At 45.4% G+C, this 25,527-nt stretch overlaps 1 protein-coding gene across 1 annotated transcript in view; it reads left to right on the forward strand.

Annotated features, from left to right (window-relative positions):
• VPS8 (VPS8 subunit of CORVET complex) overlaps positions 1 to 25,527 on the forward strand; it is a 56,494-nt gene that overhangs the window by 20,703 nt on the left and 10,264 nt on the right. The window contains exons 14-26 of the mRNA XM_074152987.1: positions 1,501 to 1,590; positions 2,055 to 2,101; positions 7,046 to 7,187; positions 7,909 to 7,998; positions 8,420 to 8,462; positions 9,203 to 9,306; positions 10,740 to 10,801; positions 12,122 to 12,140; position 12,279; positions 13,061 to 13,143; positions 20,443 to 20,523; positions 21,934 to 22,103; positions 23,008 to 23,176. Of these exons, the coding sequence (XP_074009088.1) occupies positions 1,501 to 1,590; positions 2,055 to 2,101; positions 7,046 to 7,187; positions 7,909 to 7,998; positions 8,420 to 8,462; positions 9,203 to 9,306; positions 10,740 to 10,801; positions 12,122 to 12,140; position 12,279; positions 13,061 to 13,143; positions 20,443 to 20,523; positions 21,934 to 22,103; positions 23,008 to 23,176 (1,101 nt within the window). The remainder of the gene's footprint in view (positions 1 to 1,500; positions 1,591 to 2,054; positions 2,102 to 7,045; positions 7,188 to 7,908; positions 7,999 to 8,419; positions 8,463 to 9,202; positions 9,307 to 10,739; positions 10,802 to 12,121; positions 12,141 to 12,278; positions 12,280 to 13,060; positions 13,144 to 20,442; positions 20,524 to 21,933; positions 22,104 to 23,007; positions 23,177 to 25,527) is intronic.

Here is a 25,527-nt window from a genome sequence, read left to right on the forward strand (position 1 = left end):
CCTGTCTTCAGGATCCTGAAGACTCACAGGGAGGGGTTGCCCAGAGAGAGAAACAAATGCAGTCACATTCCATCCTTTCCGCATTCCTCTGCGCTGCTGTGCTTAACATCTTTGGGTCCTTTGGATTGCCCTGGGCTTGTGAGATGAAGGGGTCCTGCTCCTGAGCACTGGGGAAGCAGCTAAGAGATATGGCTCGCGCAGTAAAGCTGTGGAGTCAAACACCCCAGAGCTGCTTTCCATACGTAGGCATGCATATGGTATATGTGTGTATGCCATGGTATGTGTACCATACATATGGTAGGCAAATTTTGCTTTGGAAACCTCACAAAACGCATCTTCTGTGTCAGCTCTTCTTTAAAGAGCTTGTGGAGTAATCGCACTCCTCCTTGTCACTTCATGCCCAGGGAGGTGGTGGAGTCTCCTTCTCTGGAGACATTCAAACCCACCTGGACACGTTCCTGTGGGACCTGCTGTGGGTGGACCTGCTTTGGCAGGGGGTTGGGCTAGATGATCTCCAGAGGTCCCTTCCAACCCCGTATCATTCTTTGATTTCTTCCCTTCACCCTGATCTGGTGCTGGGTGGATTTGGTGGCTGCTACACAACTTAGCTAGTGCTAAGTAACTTTTTCAGACTTCTTTTTTTTTTATTTCCATATGTATGTTTATGCATTTTTTCTTTCTTTACTGAGGTAAAAGTTGTTTTTGTTTAGTAAAGCCATGTTATCTCTTTTGTAGGCTTAGCAGGGGCTTTTGGGAAGGGTTACCAGGTACCCGATACTGGTTTGAAGCAGTTGTTTCTCATTTGTTTGGGAGCATGGATGCATTTGGAAGCGTTACGAGCGAAAAAACCTCACGGTTCTGGGTCGTGAAAACTTCTATGATGTAAAGCCTTTTAGATCAAGGTTGACAGGATGTGAACCCACAGCCATCTTAAAAGATTTTATTTTTTTTCCTTTTATTACAGTAAAGAAATTATTCAGTTTATTTCAGGTCAGGCCAGATACCAGTTGCGGTTAACAGTTACAGGAAACCTGCTTTTAAACCTCTGGTTTGGTTCAGTTCAAGCCAGTCAAATGCTGTTTCCATTTGACGGAGGAATTCCCTAGGATCAACTGGGAGCTCTGTTTCCTCTCTACTGCTGGCTCCTACTCGGCACCAGCTGGGCTTGTTGGCAGGGGGTAAAAGGCAGTTGTCAGAGAACCTGCTGAAATAATTTCCTCACCTTAGGACTGAGATGTGGTCTGGTTGGTGTGAGGGGTTTTGCATTCTGGTAAGGCCTGTTCTATAGTAAAATCATCAACTTTCAAAAATGCCTTTTTCAAGCTGCCCTTCCTTCTAATTTTTTTTCAAAATCACTCTTTGTGCGATGGTATTAATTGTTTTACAGCTTTCCTCTAGGCCAAGATGCGGTTGCGCTACGAATGGACTCTGTGAAACTGCTTAATTACGTTGCCTATGAAATGAAAAGTGATTATTTTTGTTGCGTTTCCCTCTCCGAAGGAGCTGCTGTTGCTGAGCCCGTGTAAAGCAGCCGACTTGATAGCCATTCACTTCGGTGAGCGGATCGAGAGCATCATTGCAAACCTGCAGGTAAAACTTCGGACTTCCCTGATGTTGGCGCCGCTTTCCGGCGGGGTCGCCGTTCCTGTAGGAAATGATTGCTAAGAGGGATGGGTGAGCTGTCGCTGGGTCGTAAATGGAAGAATAAAAGAGCTTGATAGTTACTCAGCTGCAGGAATTGCTACGTTTAAATTATTTGGCCTGTTTGTAGAGTTCTGGCCGTAAAAATGTATGGTCTCTGAGGTGCTGGTGGCATCGCTTGATAACCTAGTTTGCAGTTTGGAGCTTGGTATGGCTTGAACTCCAAGATCAGACAGAGGTGGTGTCAGCGAACATACCCTCCGAGTATTTATGCAAGACAAATGCCTAAACCAAATTCTTCAGCAGGCGCCAGCCACGAATGTTATTTTCTTCAATGGATATAGTTCAGGAATCACTGTTTATAGCACATTATTTAAAATAGTAATAATGCTCTGTCTCCCCTTGCTGTACAGGACCAGTTTTTACTCTTCCAGTTTCTGAGGAGTCTCCTTGACCCAAGGTATGTAAGAAAATTAGGCCATTTGCAAACTAGAGCTTGAAAACATGGGTTAAAATAAATTCCTCAACACAGCCCACAGCCAAGTTTAGGGCTCAGAAAAGGTGACTTGCTCTTCAAACTGCCCAAAATTGAGAAGGATTGCACAGAAATAAATATTCTGGGGAACGTCCTTTAGCGGAGCCCATGCCGGCTTCCTAACTGGGAAGTGGTGTGGGTTCCAGTACGTGCTGGTGGGAGTGTGGGGGTTGCTGTAACAGCTGCTGTGAGAAGGCTGGGAAGTGGTTACCCTGGGCCTGAAACTGCCTATTCTGTGCTCAGAAATAGCAGTTTCTGTTCTCAACCCACCGACTGATTACTCGGCCGAGGTGCCCAAGTTTAACATAAATAGAAAAGCATTTCTGGTCTCTTGGCATTTCTCATTTCTTTCTTATTTCAAAATTGCTGCCGTATTTCACTGCAAACTTTTAACTTCTTGCTTACTCCATCTGCTCCTCTTCCTTCAGTATTTCAGCACTGAGTGTTCTCTTTCTGTTGAATCAGTTTCAGACGCTGCAAGACTTTGATTTCATGTATTTATTTTGTGAGACATCTATATATGCACGGCTCCAATTGCCTTCAAGCAATTGTTAATGCAATTTAAGGCAAGATCTTGTTTTGTCAATCAGCTACAAATTAATTGTGCCTTATGAGAAGGAGTAAGAGTAGGAGAAGGTAATATTACCTAAATTCGAGTGTAAATGTTTCAGTTCTTGTTGAAGTTGAGTAAAAAGCATGGTGTGGAAGCTAGAACCTGGAATTAATCGCTTTTTGGATTTTTTTCAGATGTAAATGAAAAATAATAATTAAAAAAAAGACATGTTTTATTATTTCCTGAGTTTTACAGCCGTGTTTGTATGGAAGGTGTAAAGTTCCACACCTATTTTATTTCTTAGAAATCAGTGTAAAATCAGTATTTTTCCAAGAAATCATCTTGATTTGGTTTTATGGGAGAGAAATTAGATTATTTAGTTAATAAATGAATAAATTTTTTTTAAAAAATTGAATAGTTAAGCAGAAATGATACCCAACTGGATGTTAAGTAGGACTCTGTGCTGTGATACCACTTGCAGCAAGTGAGACCCAATGAAGGTAGTAATTAACCTGGATTGAAATTTTATGCATAGAGTGGCTTTCATAATCTCGGAGTAATAGACGTATCTAATTTAGCTCTGCCATAATTAGAGCTAAATACGACCCTTTCTCCTGTATTTATCTTATAATCAAAAGCAAGACGTGATGTGTTCAAACCAGTGATAGGAAGCAACTTTGCGTACCTGATCTTTGAAGAGATCTCTGCTTCCCCCTCCAAGGCTGATGTCCAGGAGCATCAGGCCACGAGGCTCCTCACGCTGTCCCGTGTGTCCCTCAGCAAAGCTTGAGAACAGTTCCTTTCCTCGCTGTGCTCCAAAGCCCACTAGTTCCCTGCAGGAAGATGTTCAGGATTCCGAGTAATGGAGATAAATTGCCTACCGACTGGATTGATGTTGCCAGAGTAATAAGTGAAAGATAAGTGGGACAGTTACGCAGAAAAATGAACGACATACTCCTAGTTTGGATTCATGGGTGCTGGTGACTGACCGTAAAGCAGAAGGTCTGCAAGCCCGAGGCTTAACCTCCTTGTTAATAAATGATGATGTCAGTAAGAAGTGTTCCGTAGAGATACTTGATTGCTGGAGGGGCTAGTTTTTTTTATTTTTTATTTTTTAATAACACTCAAGGTCTCGTGGTCCAGTTTCAGCGCTATGCGGTTCCCTGCTTCTAAGACCTATCGAAATGAGCTGAACTGTATCCTGAGGGAGGAAACTTGCTGTGCAAGACCTAATCTGTAGATATACCTATACTCTGTAGTACATCTATACATAAAATAGCAATTAAGTTCTTCTGAAAACAGTAGTTTTCAGATAGTTCAGATAGTTCTTCTATCTCTTTAGTTTCAGATAGTTCTTCTATCTCTTTTCAGTCGAACTAAATGCTTATATGTTTTCTTTTTTTTGAGCAAGTCTTATTAAAATAAGGTCTCTTAGAGCAGTAAATGAACTTTTAATGTCACAAATACCAATGATTGCTTGATCATATGGGGACAAGGCTCATCATGCTGGTATAACTATCCTAGTTGGTGGAATTGCATTAGGGATTAATTTGGCCCATTTAATTTAGATAGAGATTTATTTTAAAGGAGATTGAAGGGGGAAGGGAGGAAACAGGGTTAACAGAAATTGCCTGGGGAAATTAAAACCGAATGTCCGTATGTTTGTATCTTACAAGAAGCCACAGAAAACAGAGAATGTGGTGTGATTGCTCAGCTCATTAATCACAGTCTTTGCTTCATTTCCATTTTAAGCCCTTAAGTTTTTTTTTCCTCTAAAAAAAACCCAACGCAGTGAAGCGTGTCTGTTTGCAGCATGTGTTTGTGTATTAATATGTAAAAATATTAAGTTATTTAGCAATACAGCGTTCTGGGTCTATAAATACATTAACAGATAGCTAAACTTTTAGGTTCTGTGACAATGGCTCTTCTGACTGCCCAGCCACCCGTGACACTCGCGAGGCTCGCTTGTGCCAGGTTTTGGGAGAAACCCAGTGATTCTCTCTTCTTTTTAGGAAAGAGCACGTAGAGGGTGGCAGGGGAGATGCTGGGCATGGTCGTATTGAAGATGAACTGGTCACACGGAGCTGAGCAGGACCTGCAAGTCTCAAGAGCATTGCTTAGTTTTTAACGTTACCAAAATTCAGCTTTCTTTCCATTCACTCTTCTCTGCGTTTCTTAAGTGAAGTGGTTAAGGAAAAGGTCAGCTTGCTCATGAAGCCATGAATACTAGCTGCCAGAGTTATTTCCAGACTAGAAGTTTGTTCTTGTACTAAAAATGTATGACTTGCCATTTTTCCCATTTTTGTAGATAGAGATCACTTGAGATAGAAAGCGCTGCTTTATTTTAGTCTAGCTGCAAAGAGAGTAGAACACTGGGGAGTTTATAGGGGGTGTGCTGTGGGGGGAGCGGATGGGGAAGGCAGGAGGCCAGAATTAAGGGCTCTTGTTTGGTCCTTCAAAAGTCCATTCTTTATTTGATGTCGGAACACAATAGTTTGGATACCGTTTTTTGTACAACTGTGTCCGTACTTGGACACTGTGATCGATACCTGAGTGAGGCTTTAATTTCTGGGCAAAAAACATTTATAATCAAGTGACTGACACTGTCATCACAGTAGGCTTCTTTAGGCTTGGCAGGGGCACAGCCTTCTCCCGGCATTTCTTGGATGATAATAATCCCGTCAGCTCCTGTAGCTCCTGGGAAATACAGGTTCATATTGCATATCAGGCCTTTTCCATCCCATGGTTGTAGGGTTTGCACATCAACACATCTTCTCCTGCTTAGGAATTTCTGTTCAGAAAGGTAACAAAACTAAATACATACCTTGATCTGCTTTCTTTCTTAGCAGGAGCTTCAGAACAGGTTTAAGAGCCCTGTTTCCTAGACAGGATAAACTTCTGCTGTTTCTCTGCAGGATGCATCAATCCTAGAACTGCCACGTGAGGTTTAAGCTGCAGTGGTGGGGGACTGCTGTTCATTGCATGGGGTTGCAGGTGCTACCCCTACCTCTAGGAAAGTACCATCCTTTCCATCCTCGCTCTTGGAAATCTCTTTCTTCACGTTGCTCTTATTTTTAAAAAATAAGATCGGTAGAAAACAGTCAGGACGCAAGGACAGTCATGGGCACCGCACACAGTTTTGTCCTCTGGTTTGTTTCCCCCACGTTAGGGGAGAAATATAATAAAAAATAAACCAAGGGATTAGAAAATGGCCACTGCACGAACCGCTGCAGTGCCAGCAGCTGCTGCTGGAAAGCAATTGGAGAAACCCTTTTTACAGGGATGTCTTTATTAAATGAGTTTAATCGTATTCTGAGGTTCACCTGCAGGAATAAACTCGGCTAGAATCAGAAGGGAAGCCCTCATTTGGCCTCCTGGATGTTTCAGCCAGGCAGGGTTATCCACAGCCCTGCCCAGAAGAGAGGGGTTCCAGGGGTGCACTGACCAGCCTGGCAGTGGTGTTTGTGAGCAGCCAGAGGAGGTCAGGGAGACGACAAGGGCAGAGTTGGGAGACTTCACCCACCTGTGTTGATTGAGCAGGTCCCATGCGGGGAGATGAGGCAGATGTCCTCAGTTCTGTCTGAATATGGTTCTGTGGTGCAGCTGGTTGCAAAACCCTTGAGCGAGGATGCAGCCTTTGGCTGAACAATACACCAACCTTACAGTTGGCAAACTGCTCTACCAGTGACCTTAAAGTGCACAGACTTATTGCAAAACCCAACTCGCCAGTTTTGCCCTGTCTGAGAAGAGAAACTAAATAAAAACGGGGATGTTTCCCTAAAAGAAGCACGAGTTCATATCTCAGTGAGATAGATAAAAGGGATCATACTCTAGTAGATGAAACATTAAAATGAGGTAACTGAAGCCAGAGAAGAATTTCAGGAACAATAAGCAAAAAGCAACAAAACATTTCCCCAAACACATGCAGAGAAAGTCAACAGCGTCTAGAGACAGCGTCTTAAAAGGCCACTCAGAGACCCTAAGGTTTAATTGAGGAAATCAGGTGAATTCATTGTGCCTCTTTGCTGTAGAATTGCTGAAGATGTGTCTGTGCTGGTATCTTGCTTCCCAAGGGTCTTTGATAGTCTAATTTATACTGAGGCATCAGTAGAACATGTTGTGGAACAAATGAAATGCCTACTAACAGACCTCTAGCACCAGTAATTAGTAGAAACAGCATAATTTTTGTCTTAAAACCAGATTTTTTACTTCTGTATTAAGAATAAAACACAAGACACAATTGAGTAAGAAACTGTTCTTCCCAGCCAAACTTCTGGACTGGAATTTGACTTGAGCCTGTGCCCTTTTTATTCCAGAGAAGGCATTAACCAAGACCTGATACACTTACCACCCTGTGTCACTGAGCAGTTCATTGAGCTGCTGTGTCAGTACAGCCCGGACCAGGTTTTGGAGACGCTTAAAGTTCTGGAATACTGCAGACTGGAAGAAACCATCCAGGTAGGAAGGACACGTATAAGGACAGGGGCTAGGGGAAGCATTCAAATCAGCTCCTACCTCTTTATTAAAGTACTATAAAATTATTTTAGCTTAGGGTGTGGATTAGTTCCTGGATACTCTTCCAATCCATATCTAATGCTGTTTGTCCCCTCGAGCTGCTAAGCTCCTTTCCCGCAGCATGGTTAGCTATATTTAATGTACTGAGTCTGAGTTTAGTCTCAGGGCTAATCAGAAACAAGCCGTTAGTGCTCTGAAGCTACTGAAGCAGAATAGAGACCGGCTGTGTTCATGTTGATTAATATGCTGAAGGTATATAAAATCATGGGCCTGGGCTTTTTTGGAAAAAAAACCCTGCCAAAATTTAACTAGTGCTGGGAGAACAACTATTTCTTCCCTTTATAAAAAATGTTAACAATAATCTGTTCTTGATCTTGATTTATAGATTTATTTTTTTTTAATTTTTTTTTTTTTAAGATTTTAATGCTGGTGATGGCAGTAGTGCCAGTTGAGAAACAAAAGCAGCATCATAGGCGGTGGGGGGGAGTAGGAGCGCTGCTCAGGCTGGGTGACGTGCCTCTGAACACACGGAGACACAGTCCTTCCTGACCATCTGCTTGTCATTGTCTTGAGGAGTAAACAAACACTGGCAGATTTCTTAAGACAGACATTTACCTTTTTTTTTCCTTTTTTTTTTTTTTTTTTAATTCTTCTTTTAACTCAGATAACCCAGAAACATCAACTCCATGAAGCTTCTTCGTATTTACTGGAGAAGAAGGGAGATATCCATGGTGCCTTTCTGGTTATGCTTGAGGTGCGGTATGCTGAGATCCTGAATGTGGCACTTTTGCCATGGTGGCGTGAGGTGCCATCAGCATGGGGGGCCTCTGTTAAGGTTTGGCATTGTCATTGCTTCTCAATTTGTTTCCCGCTAGAATCCATGGAAGCATTCACCTCCTGTCAAATAACAATATGTTGAGTTGTCTGCAGACTCAGCAGATCAGTATATTTTTCCAGCGTGTCTTCAAACATCTAGTAGATAATAGATGCTGAAATTTGTTTTTCTGAATCGCGACTCATCTTTCAGCTCCTGTTTTCCTCGCCGTGTTTGGAAAGACATTTATGCTCTTTTAGTCATACTGGGGAGGAAAATGAGGGCCAGCCTTTGTAACCATATCTTTTAAAGACACATCTGTTGAGATTCTGCAAGTTTACTGCTCTCTCTTTTGTTTCAGCGGCTGCAGAGCAAGTTGCTGATGCTTACACAAGATGATGAAAGTAAGAGTTATCAAGTTAAATTCCATTTTCTATTAAAAAGAGATAAACGCAAAAATGTGAAGTGCCTATGCCTGCCATGTGGCATAATGAGATCCTATTTCAGGTTTCTAGGTATTTTGGTGACATTTTTTAAAATTTATATTTACTCTGTTACTCTGATCTTGCTAGGGATATAGAACAAGCTGTAATGGATGGGGCTTTTTTTTATGTGTGTGGTCATTTGCCCTGTTAGCCTTTTTGATTGTGACTGGTGCTCTTGCTGGCTTACCAGACACGTTTCCTGTGTTAGAATCCATTCAGGCTCCTTACTGAGCTGTAGCAGGCATTATGTGTGAACAGCGATGAGAGACATCTGGATGTAGCTTTCGTTGAAGCAGACTTCTCGGAGAAGTAAGAATGCTCTGCCTACAGAAAATGAGTATATGCACAAGTGCACTTTTCACTAGCACGAGGACTCACGAGCATCTAATTAAATGCAGTGCCCATATTTGTTACTTAATTGCATCCTAAACCCCAGCTCAGATCTTCCTTTCTCGATTACATAGAACGTTTTCTGTGCCTGATTTATTGAGCTATTCAGAAAAAGTGGCAAAAATCAGGACCTGTCTTTATAATGCAGTTGCTCGCTGTAGTGAACAGGCTTTAGATGAACAGCATGGTTTTGTTTTTCAGAGTGACTGGGAGTTAACATATCTAATAGTTTTTATAATTGCAATTTTTTTTTTTCCCAAAAAACTTAGGCTCAGCTGAACTCCCCTTGCTAGAAAACATTGAAGATACCTTAATGAAAACAATTGCCCTTTGCCAGAGAAATTCGCACAATTTAGACCAGCAACAGCGAGAGGTAAGGTAATAAAAAAATGTATCACTAAAATCAGCAAAGGCCTTTGTATCTCCTGAAACTTTCACTTCACGTGCTTCTTCCTTTCCCCATCTGTTGGATACTGATATATCTCAAGTGGTCAGTGTTTTCCTCTGCCTTGTGTCCTTGCAGTGGTTCAGGTTTTAGACCCACAAGAGAAAAAACCTCACTTGTAAGGGTGAAGCACAAAATAAAGCACGTGTCAGCAGTGGAGGAGCAGATAAGCAACGTCCTTTCCCTCATTTTTAGCTCCAGTTGAAATTTTGGATTGAATATCAATCAGGCACTAAGGAAGGCATAGTCTGAGCCAACTTTGTGGTGGCACCAAGCTGACGCTGCTGTCACTGTGGCTGCAGGATATTGCCGTTCTGAATACGTTCAGAAATCCTGAATTTAACGTCAGCCTGGTCTTTGAGGGGTGGAGACAACACCGCTTGCATCAGCTCTTGCTGAGAGAACTGGGTTTCCCTGTCTCCTTCTACTGAGGCTGCGTTTCCATTTTGCCAACGTCAGTGACATAGAAGGCGTCTTTACTCCTAAGATTTTGCATAATTTACGTAACTGAACTCAAAACTGAGAAGGTTGTTCCCGTGTCTGAAGAGGTGGCATGTCTGGAAGTCAAGAAATCCACAATTTCTTCCGAGCACTGTCCAGTGTATGAGGTGACCTGCTCGGTTTCTTCTCTTAAATGATCTTACCGTGCAACAGGCAGCGGCTGTGCTTTATTGAAGAGGTGTCTGCGTCACACCCTGAGTGCTTTTGGCCCCCCTGCCTTCTCAGAGAGACCTGAGTTAGCGTTTGCTCTCGCTCTGGGTCCTGTTCCACCTGCTGGAACTGCTTTGTTGATGCCCAAGTAAGATTTGACTCTGGTCACCAAATGAAGGACCAGCTTCCCCGGTATGATGTTACATGAATTTTCACAGCTCCTGTATACTGCCTGGAGAATTTAGATGCCCCTTTCCATTTGGGATCCATTTACTGTGCTACCTGTTACGTACGCAGCCTCTACACCGGAGAGTTTGCATCTCAGGTGGAGAAGTAGTTGGGGACTGAATGAAGTAAAAGTAGGTTACTTCTGTTGTCGCAATTCCAGTAAAGAAACGGGTGAGAATGGGGAAGAGAGAGCAACGGGAGCCAAAGGTCTTCTGTGCTCAGACCCCAGTGAAATAGTATCTTAGTCTAAGATACGAGCAATCTAGACTGAATGCGTACCCCAAAGTGCTGTGCTCTGAGGTTATTTTAACATGTTTCAGTTCTGTTCCGTTGCAGTCATGGGAAACATAGTTCTGTTCTTCAGAATGTGGAAGTGGGTCTTTGGAAATGGACTCTGACATCGGTCACAGCTCATTTTTAGTACTGCTCTGTTCTTAGTGTTTTGGTTTTTTTTTTTTTCCCCTCTCATTCAATTATTTCAGGCCCTGTGGTTTCCCCTGCTGGAGGCTATGATGTCCCCACAGAAATTATCTGGTTCTTCACAGTGTCGATACTCTGACTGTAAGTATTTTGGCCTTTGTGACCCCAAATATTAATCAAAATCTGTGTGCTGTCTCTCCTCCTCTACTGAACAAATAGAAGGAAAGCAGTTTTGTTACTCAGTTCCTAAATTCGGGGCTGCTGCAGTAGATCTGGACTGCAGTGGCTGCTGGACTGAGCTCAGGTTGGGTGTTTGGTTGGCTGCAGTTGTCAGGTACTGTTATTTTTCAGTCCTGAGTGGCGGAGGAACCTGACCACAAACTGGTTCCACTGAGGATGCTCCATATAAAAAAACGTATAAAAAAACCAAGATGCGCACAGCGTGTACAAAGGCTTTCTGGGTTGTGAGTAGGTTACAGTCTGCACTTTGGGAACTTCTGACATAATACACTGTCATCTTCCATGCCTAGCCTTCTGTACACCCCTGTCTATTGTATATAAAATCAGTAAAACTTGAATACACCAGCTCAATTCTCCGCTCCAGTTCTAGTGCCCTGAATCCATTGTGGGTGTCAGCAGCACATCCGGAAAAGCCTCCCTTTATGGGAGACTTAAGACTGGTTCAAAAGGGGCTTAGATACTGTGGGTTTGGGACAGAATAGTGTCTTTTGGTCCATTCCATCCCAGTGCTCCATGGTGATTGTAGTTGTGGGTGGTTAAGGATCACAAAATATTACAAGTAAGCATGGTGGTGACCATGCTGTCCGTCTGTTTCTTTCCTTCCAGTGACTGCTAGCTGTAGCTGGACTCCTGGGGATAGTCTTGCAGAGATCAGGAACCCAAAAATATACATCACCCCTCTTCCCTCAACTCATCTTTTCCTCTAAATTCAGGATGCCCCCTAGAGTATCCATTTTTGGGATCTAATGCCTGTAGAAAAGTAATCATTGGTTCAACAAGGGCAAGTGTAGGGTCCTGCACCTGGGGAGGAAGAACCCCAGGCACCCGTATAGGTTAGGGATGGACCTGCTGGAAAGCACTACTGAGGAGAAGGATCTGGGAGTCCTGGTGGATAGCAAACTTTCCATGAGCCAGCAATGTGCCCTTGTCGCCAAGAGGGCCAATGGGATCCTGGGCTGCATAGGGAAGAGTGTGGCCAGTAGGTCGAGGGAGGTCATTCTCCCCCTCTACTCTGCACTGGTGAGGCCACAACTGGAATACTGCATCCAGTGCTGGGCTCCCCAGTTCAAGAGAGACAGGGAACTGGTGGAGAGAGTCCAGCGTAGGGCAACAAAGATGATGGAGGGATTGGAGCATCTCCCTTATGAGGAAAGGCTGAGAGAGCTGGGACTCTTTAGCCTGGAGAAGAGAAGGCTGAGGGGAGACCTTACCTACATTTACAAGTACCTAAAGGGTGGGTTGAAGGAGGATGGAGCTGGACTCTTTTCAGTGGTTCCCAGTGACAGGACAAGGGGCAATGGGCACAAGCTGGAACATGGGAAGTTCCATTCAAATATGAGGAAAAACTTCTTTCCGGTGAGGGTGCCAGAGCCCTGGAACAGGCTGCCCAGGGAGGTCGTGGAGTCCCCTTCTCTGGAGATCTTCAAGACCCGCCTGGATGCAGTCCTGAGTGATGTGCTCTGGGCAACCCTGCTTTAGCAGGGGAGTTGGACTGGATGATCTCTAGAGGTCCCTTCCAACTCTGACAGTTCCGTGATTCTGTGTGATCTGGAGTGAGACCACAAACGATGAGAAGATTATCCACTTGGATCTTGCATAACTACTTTGTTTTCATTCCAAACGTGCATACTTCCCAAACTGCTCAAACTAGCTAATTATCCCTACAAAGAAGCTGAATTGCTGGGTCCGTGCATATCTCGATATTGGCTCTTACTTTGGGGAGTTAGGGATTGAGGAACAAGTGTCATGCGAAGGTTAACACTAGGAAGTTTTAGAGTCTGTGGGACTATAACACGGACAAGGCAACCAAATTGTGTTTTGGTAGCAGTAGGACAAGTGAACGTCAGTGCTACAAAGTCAGTCTCAAACTGTGAGCGTTTACTGTAGGTGGGGCGTGGGAGGGGAACGGAGACGCATTGTGATATCGAAAACTTTTAAATATACTTTCTGATACAAAAAGCTGTGTGTGCTTAGTGCAAAACGTGTAGAAGAAATAAATATTAAAAAAAAAAAACAAAACCAAAACATTTTTCAAACTAGAAAACATGAATTGGGACACAACTCTCTTAATCTGAAAGATCGATGTCTCTTTACTCTTTGAATCCTAACGAACTGCTGGTGGCTTTGGTGTTTGATGTTTCAGCTCTGAAGAGTTTGACGATGCAAGTGCTGAACAACATGGCTGCATTTATCGCTCTCCCTTCAATCCTGCAGAGAATTCTACAGGTGAGTTTCTGAAGAGAAGCGGCTTTTACCAAGTTGTGCCACTCGGTTATTGGGAAGAGCTGAACACATTCCTGATACGATAGCGATTTCCGTGTCGTTAAAGATCAGGTTAGTTAATTGTCTGGTTCAAAGTATTTCATTAGAACTTCAGTTGGTGAGATCTAAGTTGGAAAAGCTGATAGAATGAGTGACCTGGAAGACTTGACGCTCTGAGGAGACATGTGGGAGCACATAGACCTGTGAGAAGATAATTGAGGTAACTTCTGCAAACCAAATAAAATATTATCTCAAAGGTTGCAGTTACTTTGAACTGAAACTTAGCAATTTTAGGGGCAAAGCTACTATGAATTTCTCAAAGCTTGGAACTAAATTTGTTGAAAGCCATTTAGCAAAGGCTCTGGGCTTGGACAGTTGTGAAAACACTAACACCGAGTTTGTAGGCTTTGGAGAAAAGATCAAGACTGGGCCTTTTTAATTGATGGTGCAATGTATTAGAGATGTTTAGAGCAGCAAACATCTTGTAGATTTCAAAACAGGATCTTGGGTGATCACAAGCAGATATGATTTGTTAATTTGTGAAAATAGACAAAAGATGAGGTTGGGATTTAATAGCAAACCTCGAGAAATGCAGAAAATTAATTAGAGAAATTACCTGCATGGTGGAGTGGAATGCTTGAAGGGCTGAGAAAGCATTGACTTACTCTTCAGGGTTGCTATTCCAGGTGAGAGAAGAAAATGTAGAAAAGGGCTTACAGGCTTCACAAGGGGGAACATGCAGCTCTAGCAACCTATTAGTTTGATCTTAATATTATGCACAATCTCGAATTTTGGAAAAAAATCATAAAGACAGTGAAAAATGTTATAAAAGAGTGGATAGAAAGCGTGATCAAATGAAATACGGTTTTATCAAAGGTAGAAAGTGTCGAGCAAACTTAATGTCTCTTCAATAACTTATTTTGTCTAGTTTTAACCGGGGCATTAAATGCAGTTTTCTGTTGAGCTTTGTTTGATGTTTAATGCAGGCAGGAGAGGATACCGAAGCTGTGAATGAATGAGTGGGGAGGTTGACAGGGAGGTTTTCCTGGGTTATGTTGAGAATTGCCAGAAAACCAGCGACCACCGTGAAGATAATGCAGCCAGGAGGTATTAGAGCATGGAGGAAGATCCTGTTCTCCCTTGGGAAGACTAGAAATTCTTGTTTGTGGTCTTTGGATATTTCATCCCTTTTCTATTCTTATGGACTCTTTTAGCAGAAATAGAAAAACCCTTTTCCTAGAGGCTGGCGTTTGTGTCTTGGAGGCAACAGGTGAATGAAATGCGTTTGTCAGTTGTACGGGGAAGCGGTTGGTGCGATGGCACTACTGCAAAGGATAATGGGGTGCTTACAGCCCATCAGGTGAAGGGCTTTTACGAGGGACAGACACGTGTAAGGCATTATTTAAAGCAGCCCGTGCAACTCCGGTCACTGGGTTTGGAAGCTGGGGGTGGGGAAATTGCTCTTGCTCATTCCATTTCCCTGGTCAGCCTTACAAATTCAGCCTGACAGAACAGAGATTTAAAGAGGCAGATGTTGCTGTACAACTAGAGCAAAAAAACAGGGAGAGACGGCGATTTCTTAAAATGTATTCGGAGAGAAGGACTGAATTCCAGGTAAAGAACTTCATAAAACAGCAGTAGTAATCAGTACCTTGTAGCTCAGAAACATGTGTAGGGAAAATAGTGTCATAAAACTCAGTAGATCCTAGGGAAGGGAAGATGGTATTTATTTACAGGATCTCTAAAGAAGTTGACTTTGCCTCTTAACACTCATTCTTTTATAGATTTTATTCACTCCCTTGCACTTGGGTATTTGCAGACACCTAAGACGTATGGGAATGAGTGACCTGACCCGGATCACTTGTGAGCAGTAGGGAGGGTGTCAGCCCCTTGCTGCATCTCTGGGGTTCCTCTGATGATGACAGCTGAGGTTTGGATGGATTAGTTATGTCCTTTACAAGTTGCTGGCTGTTATAAGGTGGATTTTTGCCTCTGCATCTCACTTAAGCTTCTGCAAATCGTGAGCCAGATTGCTGCACATTTTGTTTTCCCTTGTTTGGAACCTGGGTTTGAAATACACGTCTGTCGTCTGTTCTCCTGTGGGCTAACAGAAAAATGGGATGTGATATTCCACACACCTGTCATCCTCCTCACGTTAGGACACGGGGTCTTCCACTGATAACTTGTCTGGGCTCTTACCAGTCTGCTGCCTTCAGAGCCTGACACCCTCCTCAGCTTTGCGGCTGGGACAGACCGTTCGTTTAACCCTTTCTTCTGCTTAAAACCACATGTTTCCATTCACGCCGACCTTTATTTCTGAATTTCCAGGATTGCATTGCTCTGGGTCACTCCTGCTTGTGTGTTTGTAGTTGTGTTGTATTAAACTATTGCTTCAGGGCTTGCGCCGGGTGCCTGTGGGAGGTTTTCTTGGGTTTTTATTTTGGCACGCAGCTTGGGCCATGGAAGAATGTCGCTTTGAGTTCAGCCGGGAACATGACGTTGGGAGTGGTGATGAGTATGTCTTGCTGCGTGGCCGTCTCTTCGGGTGCCCAGCTGAAATGTTCAGCGGTTTTGGAACCCTTACCGTCTTTGGGATCAGGAGAGAAGAGGGAGTACTGGATTTTCTGCCTCCCTGCGTAGTGTGACCTGCCGTCTGCTTCCTTGGATTATCTGGGAATGCCATTTAATTGCCCCACGGGGAAGAATCACAACATGGCATTCATACATGGCGTTTCCCCAGAACACTCTGTCTCAACAGCTTCCTTGGCTAGAAAGGTCTCTGTTTTGTTAGCCCTGGGTGGGTATTCCTTTTGCAAAGCTGTGCTGTTGCTCTTTGAAGCCATGTAAAATTCTAAACCCTGGCAGCAAACCATTCTGTCTTGGCTCTGGGCAGTATGCGGGGCCTCATTCAAAATGTTATCGATGTGCCGCTTTACCCGTGACCGTAAGAAAACTCTTAAACCGGCTCTTCTGGGCCCTGGAGAACATACAGTCTTTCCCAGACCCTCAAAATATTTCTGCGAAACCCAGAATTACGAGCGGTGCTTGTCTGAAAATTCCCTCCAGAGCTGTTCCAACAGAGGTGAGGTCTTGGTGGTAGAGCAGAGATGTGCTGGAACTGCGGGTCTGGAAGGTGGAACAGCTGCCCAGGAATTACCGGGGGGATTTTTTGTAAGGTGGATGACCTCAATAAACTGAGGTAGATTATCTTGCCTTTTCTGAAAAGGAATTAGAGCATTCCCATTTCAGTGGGCTGTTTTTCTTCCTCTTCTGGGCTTAACTGCTGATGGATTATACCTTATGCAAATGTTAACTTTGCAACCAAAACGCTTCGCTAAAGGGCACCTCGCAAAGGGCTGCGACCAGGCTCCGCAGCTTTCACAGAAAATGGGGAGGCTCCTGGCATCCGCCTGCTACAGCATATTGACCCAGCTTTATATAATTGAAGTCACGTGAAATAACGATCAATATATTTATTTTCTTGCTCATCCTTAATAATGGTGTAAAGTTATTTGTTAAATAGGAAGTCAGAAATAACCGTATTAGGAGAGATACTAGAGGAATCCTCTTGAGCATTAAGGAAAATGCCACGTCATTAAGGATGCGAATGCTGTCTGAAGAGGACTGAAAGGTTGAATGATAATTCCCTTACAAAGCTGTAATCCTTCACCAATGTTTTGTAAGTAGATGCAGCTGATGCCTCCCACAAAATGGAGAACTGGAGAAGCCAGAAATTTAAAACCGACCTGTAGAAACCCCAAAGTGGGGAAGGAAGGAATCTCAAAATCCATTACAGGGTGGAAGCAGAAGGATCTAAAAAGCCTTTGCTTGAATTTTTTCCATCCCTGCTTAGGGCCCTGCCTGTTTTTATTTCTTTCCAGTCCTGAAGGTCAACGCTGGGATTAGTTTTATGTGCAATAGTTGCTGTATCCCCTTGCAGACAGGACAAGCCGCAAGGGGATGGGTTTTCTGAGTTCATGGCGCTTTTATTAGCGCAGTTCTGCGAGTGCTGTTGGCAAAGAAAGTGCTATTTGCTGGACCCAGGAAGAAATTGGAAATGGAGGGGATGGAACTGGCTGAAAGGCTGCATGAGCACCGCTGGGTTGCATCTGGGTACCTGCCAGCTTTGCCTGATCTGATCTGCCGGTGGCGGCACTGGGCAATGAGCTGGGCTATGGCTTGCTGTGTCCCCGGGGAAGTTACCAGCCTGGAAACAGTAGCTGTGACCTCTTCCCGGCTTGGTGCAACCAACTGTTGTTAATGTGCCGTCCCGTACAGCGTGCATACATCCCCAAACTGAGACAAATTTTATAAGGTGGAATTAGTGCAACATATTCCTCCATAAAAGTAGTTGATCCCACAAAGCTCTGGTGACTGTAAATTTTGTGGGGGCTGAAACCAGCAGATTGAAAGAAAGTGTTATAATTTGCTGGAAAAGTGAAATCACAGCATTGGACTTTGTGCTCCAGGCAGGTAGGCAGCCGTGAAGCCCTGTCCAGTGGCTGCTGGCAGGAAACGTGCGTGAACTTCACCGTTTGTGCTTGAGTACAAGTACCTAAAGGGTGGGTTGAAGGAGGATGGAGCTGGACTCTTTTCAGTGGTTCCCAGTGACAGGACAAGGGGCAACGGGCACAAGCTGGAACATGGGAAGTTCCATTCAAATATGAGGAAAAACCTGTTTATGGTGAGGGTGCCAGAGCCCTGGAACAGGCTGCCCAGGGAGGGTGTGGAGTCCCCTTCTCTGGAGATCTTCAAGCCCCGCCTGGATGCAGTCCTGAGTGATGTGCTCTGGGCAACCCTGCTTTAGCAGGGGAGTTGGACTGGATGATCTCTAGAGGTCCCTTCCAACTCTGACAATTCCGTGATTCCAAGTCCAGGCTCAGCATAAGGCTTTGCTAAACCACACGGCTCCTCTTTGGAGAAAAGTTCATTCTCTTCCCACCTGCCATTTTTTTAGACATCATTAAGTGTGACTTGAGAAAAAATGAGCAACTGAAAATTGGCCCAAAGACTCGCGTTCCTCCTCTGCAGAGCTGTAGGTGACTCTTCTATTCTCTCTGCTTCATCTCTCCTCTTCTTCCTCTGTCTTTTGTAAAACAAGTTGCTTTAAGTCTCTACTTGCAGCTTGGGAAGTTAGAGCTGCTGCGTGTAAGTGGTTGCATCCGTACAGTTTGTGAGTTACCCCTTTGGGTTTCCTTGGCCGTATGTGCTTTACAGAAGTGAGTATCTGGTGGATACAAAAATAAGTTGCTCTATGTTATGGATCATGTACGTGCTGTGTTGGAAGTCCTGAGCTCCCTGGTGCCCTCCATAATTCATACGGTGACTTAGTGTAGTGTACTTTCTATGGTGTTGCTTTTAAATTATGCACACAGCAAGAAAACTTAGTCTTGTTTGAGGCTGTGGTGTTCACCTGGCAAAAAAAGTAGCCCCAGCAACGTGTCGAGCTCTTCTGTGTATTCCAAATCTAGAGCTGGTTTTGACTCCAGTGCTGGTTTTATTTAGGCTTGAACCTTGGCATTGGTGCCTGTCACGGTTCCTCTGAAGGCTGTTGTTCAAAAATTGCCTGACTTGCTTTCTATTGCTGTTTTGGGGATCTCTCCGGGTGTCTTGCAGTGTAACTTCCATACTACTTTAGTCATCTTCCTCAGTTTGCTTTTTCACTCTTGCTTCTCCTTTCTCTCCCTCGCTCTCAGTCCCGGCATGGAGTCAGCCTTGCTCTGCTCCTTTTCTCATTCATCTCATCCAGAGCTTGTTCATCCAGCTCCTCCTCTTCCCGTTCCCACTGTCTCTCCGTCATTTTTCTGCTTTCTAGGTTAGTTTCCTTTTCACATCTTGCCAGTATCTATTTTTGCCAATGTCTTGTCCATTCCACCAGTCAGCTTCTCTCAGCTTCCAGCGGGCTTCCACCAGTATCCTTCCACTGCCTCCCAGCAGGGCAAAAATGCCTTTTTCCAGGTCTGCTTCCATGACTGTCTGTCAGCCCCAGGGTTTTGTGTTACACGAACACGAATTCCCCTGATCCTCTTTTAAGGTGTTCCTGAATAGACTTGTTCTGATTAGAGACACAGGGACAGGGCACATGAGGAGATGTTTCAGGGTCAGTTCTGCCCAGGAGACCCTAGTGCTGGTGGCTTCTAGTGCTTGTGGCCACGAGGAGCTGTTGGCAAACTGTCGTGGTGATGGTTGTGGGGCAGAAGTATTTCCTGGCATGGTCTCCTGTTGTGCAACGGGGCCTGGCAGGAGGGAAGGGTGTTGCAGAATTCTCTCTCCTCTTCCAGTGCTTTGCCCACCTGCCTGGTTGAGAGGTTGTGCTCTGTCATGGAGAGCAGCTCCCAAAGGGCTCCTTTGCTGAGCTCACCCCAGAACAAGGAGATGTACCCTAGACCAGGGTTCCTGTCCTGCACCAGGTGATGCTTCAGAGGGTGACTCTGGAGGAGAAGGGGGTGTTTGGTTTGGAGCAGGCCTAAGGAAGGTGGTTGAGATGCACCAGGGCAATGACTTGTACCAGAGCCTTTCTCTTGTGCTGCTGGGACATGGAAATAAAGCTGCCCAGGGCACGTAGAAATCATCCTTGCGGCAACAGAAGAGCCCCAGGCCCCTGTTCCCTAGATGATGTTCTGTCATCTGGGATGTGAGACCAGGATAGCCCGGGATTCCCGCTTACTGCTGCGCGGCTGCACAGCCCACTGGATCTGTGGGCTTTCAACCTGCAGCTGAGGGGGTGTTGGGTGAGCCTGGAGGTGACTTGTGGACCACCAGGGACTAAGGAGGGAATTACCCTCTGACCTGGGCAAGGGCACGCTGGCATCCTGGAGCCCAGAGCCCTGCAGGCGGCCTGGGAGCCCAGGACCAGCAGATACGAGTAGCAGTGGGTGTCCGGCAGCAGCACAGACGGGGTTGACACCTCCTGTGTCGCTGTGGGGTGTTTTCTGCTGTTTTCTTCGATATTCCTCAAATGCGCTCTCCAGTCAGCTCTTTGCATCTCCTGAATGGAGTTTCCAAGGTGACATTTGAAGTCTTTTGACCCAAGCACAGTAATTAGTATTGATGTTGTCATCTACTCAGTTTCACTGATTACCAATTTTCCCATCAATACACAGGATTATTCTCCTGTCCTTGTGCATGGACAGCGTCTTTAAATCTGGAGTCATAACTTCCATTGGCGATGCCAATCTGGAGAGGAAAAAAAAAATGTAAAAAAAAAAAGCCAGAGTGGTCATGTCCTGGGATTCAGCTGCAACTTTTTGTTTCTTCGTACAGGATCCAGTTTATGGAAAAGGGAAACTTGGAGAAATTCAAGGACTTGTCCTGGGAATGCTGGACACTTTTAACTACGAACAAGTAAGTCGCGTGCATTTGCGTTCCGTCCACTGCTGTGTGCAGGGGTTACTGTTGGCTCTCTGCCCCACTGCTCCCTCCTTTGTCACCCCTCCTGCAGGGCAAAGCAAATGGACACGCAAATGATGTGTATTTGTGTGACTGGGGACAGGGGGAAGGAGTCTGTGTTGCTCCCAGACAGATTGGAAGTGAAGAGACTGGCAGGTACATGGGGATGTGAACACCTCTGCTGTTCAGTTTTATGTTAAATGTACCGGAAGGATAAACATCTGCTTTTTCTCCAGCTCATCCTGCAGTTAGGGATTCAAAGGCACAAACCTAGTATGTTTTGTCTTTTTATGTGGTCTTAAATAAGACCTTTTGAAATTAGGCTGTTTTGCTACTTCCCAATGATAATGCTGTCCTTCCTTTGTCACCTGATGGTGACACCATCGCCTTTATGGTGATTTCGCCTTTATGGTGATTTCGCCTTTATGGTGATTTCGCCTTTATGGTGATTTCGCCTTTATGGTGAAATCTCTCCTGCCTTTCTCTGCCCAGGCAGTCTCCAAACTTCAGCAGTTTTCTAAAACTCATTTTCCCCCAAACAGAACGCATAGTCTTCCTCCAAACTCACCCTCCCTCGTTCTGCCTACCGTGTGGCACTACCATCCTAGCTACTGCTCAGGCCTCCATGCATCCAATTGAAAAATAAATTGAAAAATAAAATGGGAAATAGCAGCACAGGTCCTCTGTCACTGCCTGGCAGTCCTCTGGTGCAGGCTGGGTGTCACATCTGGACTTGGCCAGATGTGAACCACTGGCGCAGCCTCTGCAGCTTCTCGTGAGTTGCTGCTGCAGAGCGTCGATAGATCACGGACCAGGGCACCCACGCCTGATACCTGTTGTCGCTGAAAGAAGCACTGGCCGCTAAAAACTAAGGGTATTTTGCTTTTGGCTCTTCAGAAATGGAAATCTCAGTTGGGGAGAACCAGCAGGTGAGCAGCTGAGTGAGTTTTTCATCTTTTAATTGTGATAGTGCATTTGGGCTTTGATTTTTATCAGCATGTTTCTACTAAAATGGAGGATGTAAGCAGTAGTTTACCCCATGTAGAGGGGAAAAAAAGGAGGGTCTGGTATGGAAGAGGACAAAATGAGCCTACTGTGTCTCGTGTAATGCTCTTTGACAAAAATCAATAGAGCACTTATCTATTTAAGAGTGAAAAGGTATTGCCTCCATTAACATGCGATGTTAGGGTAAGTATTTTGAGGGCAGTGGCTAGAAAACATATAAAGAGAAGCAATTTTGTTGGGTTGGTTTTGCTCTTAGCAATCTCCTAAGCTGCTTGTTATGAAAAATTGATCAGTATGGAGTTCCTGCAGTCTGGAGATGACAGAATGACTTAGTTATTCTGTATATTGTCTTCCACACAGACCCTTTTGGAGACAACTACGAATCTTTTAAACCATGATCTCCACTGGTCCCTGTGTAACCTAAGAGCTTCTGTCACTAGAGGGCTTACCCCAAAGCAGGATTATTGCTGCATTTGTCTACAGCAGTACAAACGAAGGCAAGAAACTGCTGATGAAATCATCGTTTTCAGGTAAAGTTAAGGGTCACAGCTGTGATCGTCTTAGTAGTTTTGAAAGGAAAGAGAGAAAAAGAGCGAGCTCTGACTTGCACAAGTAATGGGTGTGTTCCTGCTCCCTTGCACTGTAAATGGGCTGGCTAATGAAACCCATCAGAGCCAACCGCCTTTGCATGCAGCCAGCTCCGGCTTGGCTGGGGAGAACCGCCTCACAATCCTGAGAGCTGCTCCGTGAGCTGTCAGTTTATCTGTCAGCTCTCCCAGCGAGGCCGTTTGTGCAATCCCAGCACCCTGAGTTTATTTGCCCGTGTTTGTACATCTGGGATCTGTCACAGCCCTGACTCCGTACTCTGTTGGCATCTAAGTTTTTCCTCTCTGTGCCTCGGTGGCTGTAAAATAAGACAAGATCATTATTACCGTCATATTGTGATCTGTAGCTGTATCGGCAAATGGGCATCTACTGTTATTTTTGCAAGTCTTGAAATACTACAGGAGGGTGCGGAGGTACGAAGGGAGCGTATGCGCTGCTGACCTGTATTTACGGATAGAATCATAGAATGGTTTGAGTTGGAAGGGACCTTAAAGATCATCCAGTTCCAACCCCCTGCCCTGGGCAGGGACACCTCCCACCAGACCAGGTTGCTCCAAGCCCCCTCCAACCTGGCCTTGAACCCCTCCAGGGATGGGGCAGCCACAGCTTCTCTGGGCAACCTGGGCCAGTGTCTCACCACCCTCACAGCAAAGAAGTTCTTCCCTATATCCCATCTAAATCTCCCCTCTTTCAGCTTAAAGCAGCCTTGTTTTCCATCGACCAGAGATTTCCCCTCTGAAGTGCGGAGCTCTCGGGCTGTGTTCCCCTGCTTTCAGAATTCTCCTGAATCTGAGAACTCTCCTGAGCAGAGTTCTCCTCTCTCCACAGCTGTGGCCACCTGTACCATTCCCTCTGTCTGCTGAGTAAAGAGTGCGGGGCGGTAACCAAAGGCCTGATGAGGTGGATGTGCTACAAATGCAACTCGAGTAACAAGGGAGGAAAACTGAGTGAGAACTTCTCAGAGCTAAAAAAAGGAAGCGGAGCATCCTTGGCACAGGTAAGGTTTGTGAGAGGCGGTTTCTCTCCAAGTAAACTTGAAACAACACTTGTAGACTTCATCGCTTCGTTCTCATGTCCGTCTTCACTTCCAGCCCAGCCCGTGATCAGTTACTGTCAAACACAATCTCTAGCTACTAGTTATGTTTTGTTTTGGTGTGGGTTTACAGAGCTGCGCAAGAAACGGGGATGTGTTTGCCCGGAAGGTTTGGGAACGGCTCGCCAGCCTGAGGGGTAGCGGGATGCTGGCAGCCGGCTGCCTGCTAGGTGCATCCAGCTCTTAGGCTTGTTGGTGAGAGTCTGGGATAGACCACTGGGGACAATCCCTTTCAAACTGGTTTTAGGTCTGTTTTATATAAAACTTACCAAGAGATGGCATGTTCCTTGTGCTGGATCATGGAGCCTCTGTGCTACCTTCCTAACAGATAACCCAGCTACGGGGGAAAGATCCAGAATTGATTTGACTCGCTGCATGCTCTCACAATGTTTTAAGAAGCTTGTGTGTAAACAAGACCCATGCAGCAAGAGAACAGATGATCAGTTTGTATTTATTGCCAGTATTTACGTGCAAGAAGTTTCACCATCCCCAATCCAGACAGAAGTCCAGTCTCAGTGTGGGCTCTTCTGTCTTTCTCCTGGCGTGGGGCTATAACCAAAAATGGCAGGTCTCTTGCTGGGGTGTCGCAGCTGAACTCTGCTGCCTCGTGTTCCACCGGAGGCGGTCACTGAGGAGGGTTTGTTCCTAAATGCCTGGAGAGACTTTGTGCGTTTGTCACCGCGCAGACGCGCGCAAAGTGGCGTTTTTCCACTTCTGAAAGCGAAGTAATTCAATCTCGGGAGTGTGTTTTTATGGTAGTCCTTCGGTTTTCTCCTAGTAGATTATTTCAATTTCTGCCAAATCAATTCCGATCAAAAGATAACTAACAGCATTAGTCAACTTCCATCAGCCTCTGTATTAGCACAAAGAGCAGCTTCCTGCTTGAAGGGAGACTGGCGGGGGTGGGGGGGGAAATGTAATCTCTGAGGAGTGTATGGAGCAAAATGCAATCTTTGCAGTCAAATCCTGTTAGTTTCTTACATGGTGACAGAAAGAAAAGCTTTCCCGGGAGGTTGTAAATCAACTGTGGTCCGCTCAGTCTGCTTACAAACGCTCGTCGTTGTGTGTCCTGTCCCGCTGCAGCGACGCGGGGAGGCTGAAGTCAGGCAGGTTCGATAGCCCCACGTTTTACCCCCGTCTGCTCCGAAGGAACGTGGGCGAGTGAGTGGGACAGACGGGCTGTAACTTCAAAGGCAGAATTAAGTACTAAAGCTACATCCATCATTAAAGTGCCTGGTGTTTCATAGCATTGCCTTAGAGCTTGGGTTATCGCTTGGGCTTCTCACAAGCTCGTCAGTCAGAGAGCCCCGGTCTCTCCCCTTTAACTCCAGTCTGGACATATCCCAGAGCAGAAGCAGCGGGAAAGGCTCCAGATGACACGGAACGATGAGGAAGGGAGGAGAAGGTGCTTCCCTTTATTTAACTGATCCGTCTGCAGAAGTGAGGGGCTGGCTGAGACTCAGGGCTTAAAGGGAGACGTGGAGGGACTGGATGGGGAAGAAAAGGGGCTCCAGCAGGGATCAGTGAGTGCTAGCTAGGAAATGTCCATGCCAGGATCATCTGAGAGTGCTGGTTGTGTCCCTGCTGTCCCAGTTCTTCTTGGCAGAGAAGCCCCTGGCTTCCCGCTCCACGCGCAGCCGGCCTGGCACAGCTTGGCTCCAGCTCATCGGAGCCCGAGCACTGCTTCAAGCCTCCCCACCTCCTCCTCCTGATGTCCCAGATCCTCTCCAAGTTTGTGAGGTTCCTCATGTATTTAAATTACAATATTTAACTGTTGTACTCTCATGTAATTAAACTGTTGCACAGTCAGATCCTTAAAAAAACTGACTATATTTAGACTTGGCGAAAGACTGTAAAATCTCTAGCTTCTCCAGGAAGTTCCAGTTGCCACTCAGTAGTGTTAATTAACCCTGTGAGGTTAACGATTCAACTGGCCAGGCAGTAGTTTGAGTTACAGAACAAACTTTTTTTTTCCCTTCTGGGGGAAGTGGTGGGAACGGGAAGGGGAGGGGATGGGGGTGTGTATTCCTTGGCTCTGCTGGAGCCAAAGGCAGGGGGCGAGGAGGGTTCCCGGTGGCTCAGCAGCACCTGCTGGGGGCGAGTTTGCCTGTTTGCTCTCCTGCAGCCTCAAGCGTGTTTAAGCAGAGAATTAAGCATAAAACCAGCAAAGCTTCCTGTGCTTGTTCAGACACGACGCTGGTCTCTGCCGGGCTGGGGTCTCTTCCAAAGGGGCCTTTTCTGCAGGAGCTGGTGGA

This window comes from Numenius arquata, chromosome 9 (genome assembly GCF_964106895.1).
Source record: "Numenius arquata chromosome 9, bNumArq3.hap1.1, whole genome shotgun sequence".
Lineage (NCBI taxonomy): Eukaryota > Metazoa > Chordata > Aves > Charadriiformes > Scolopacidae > Numenius > Numenius arquata.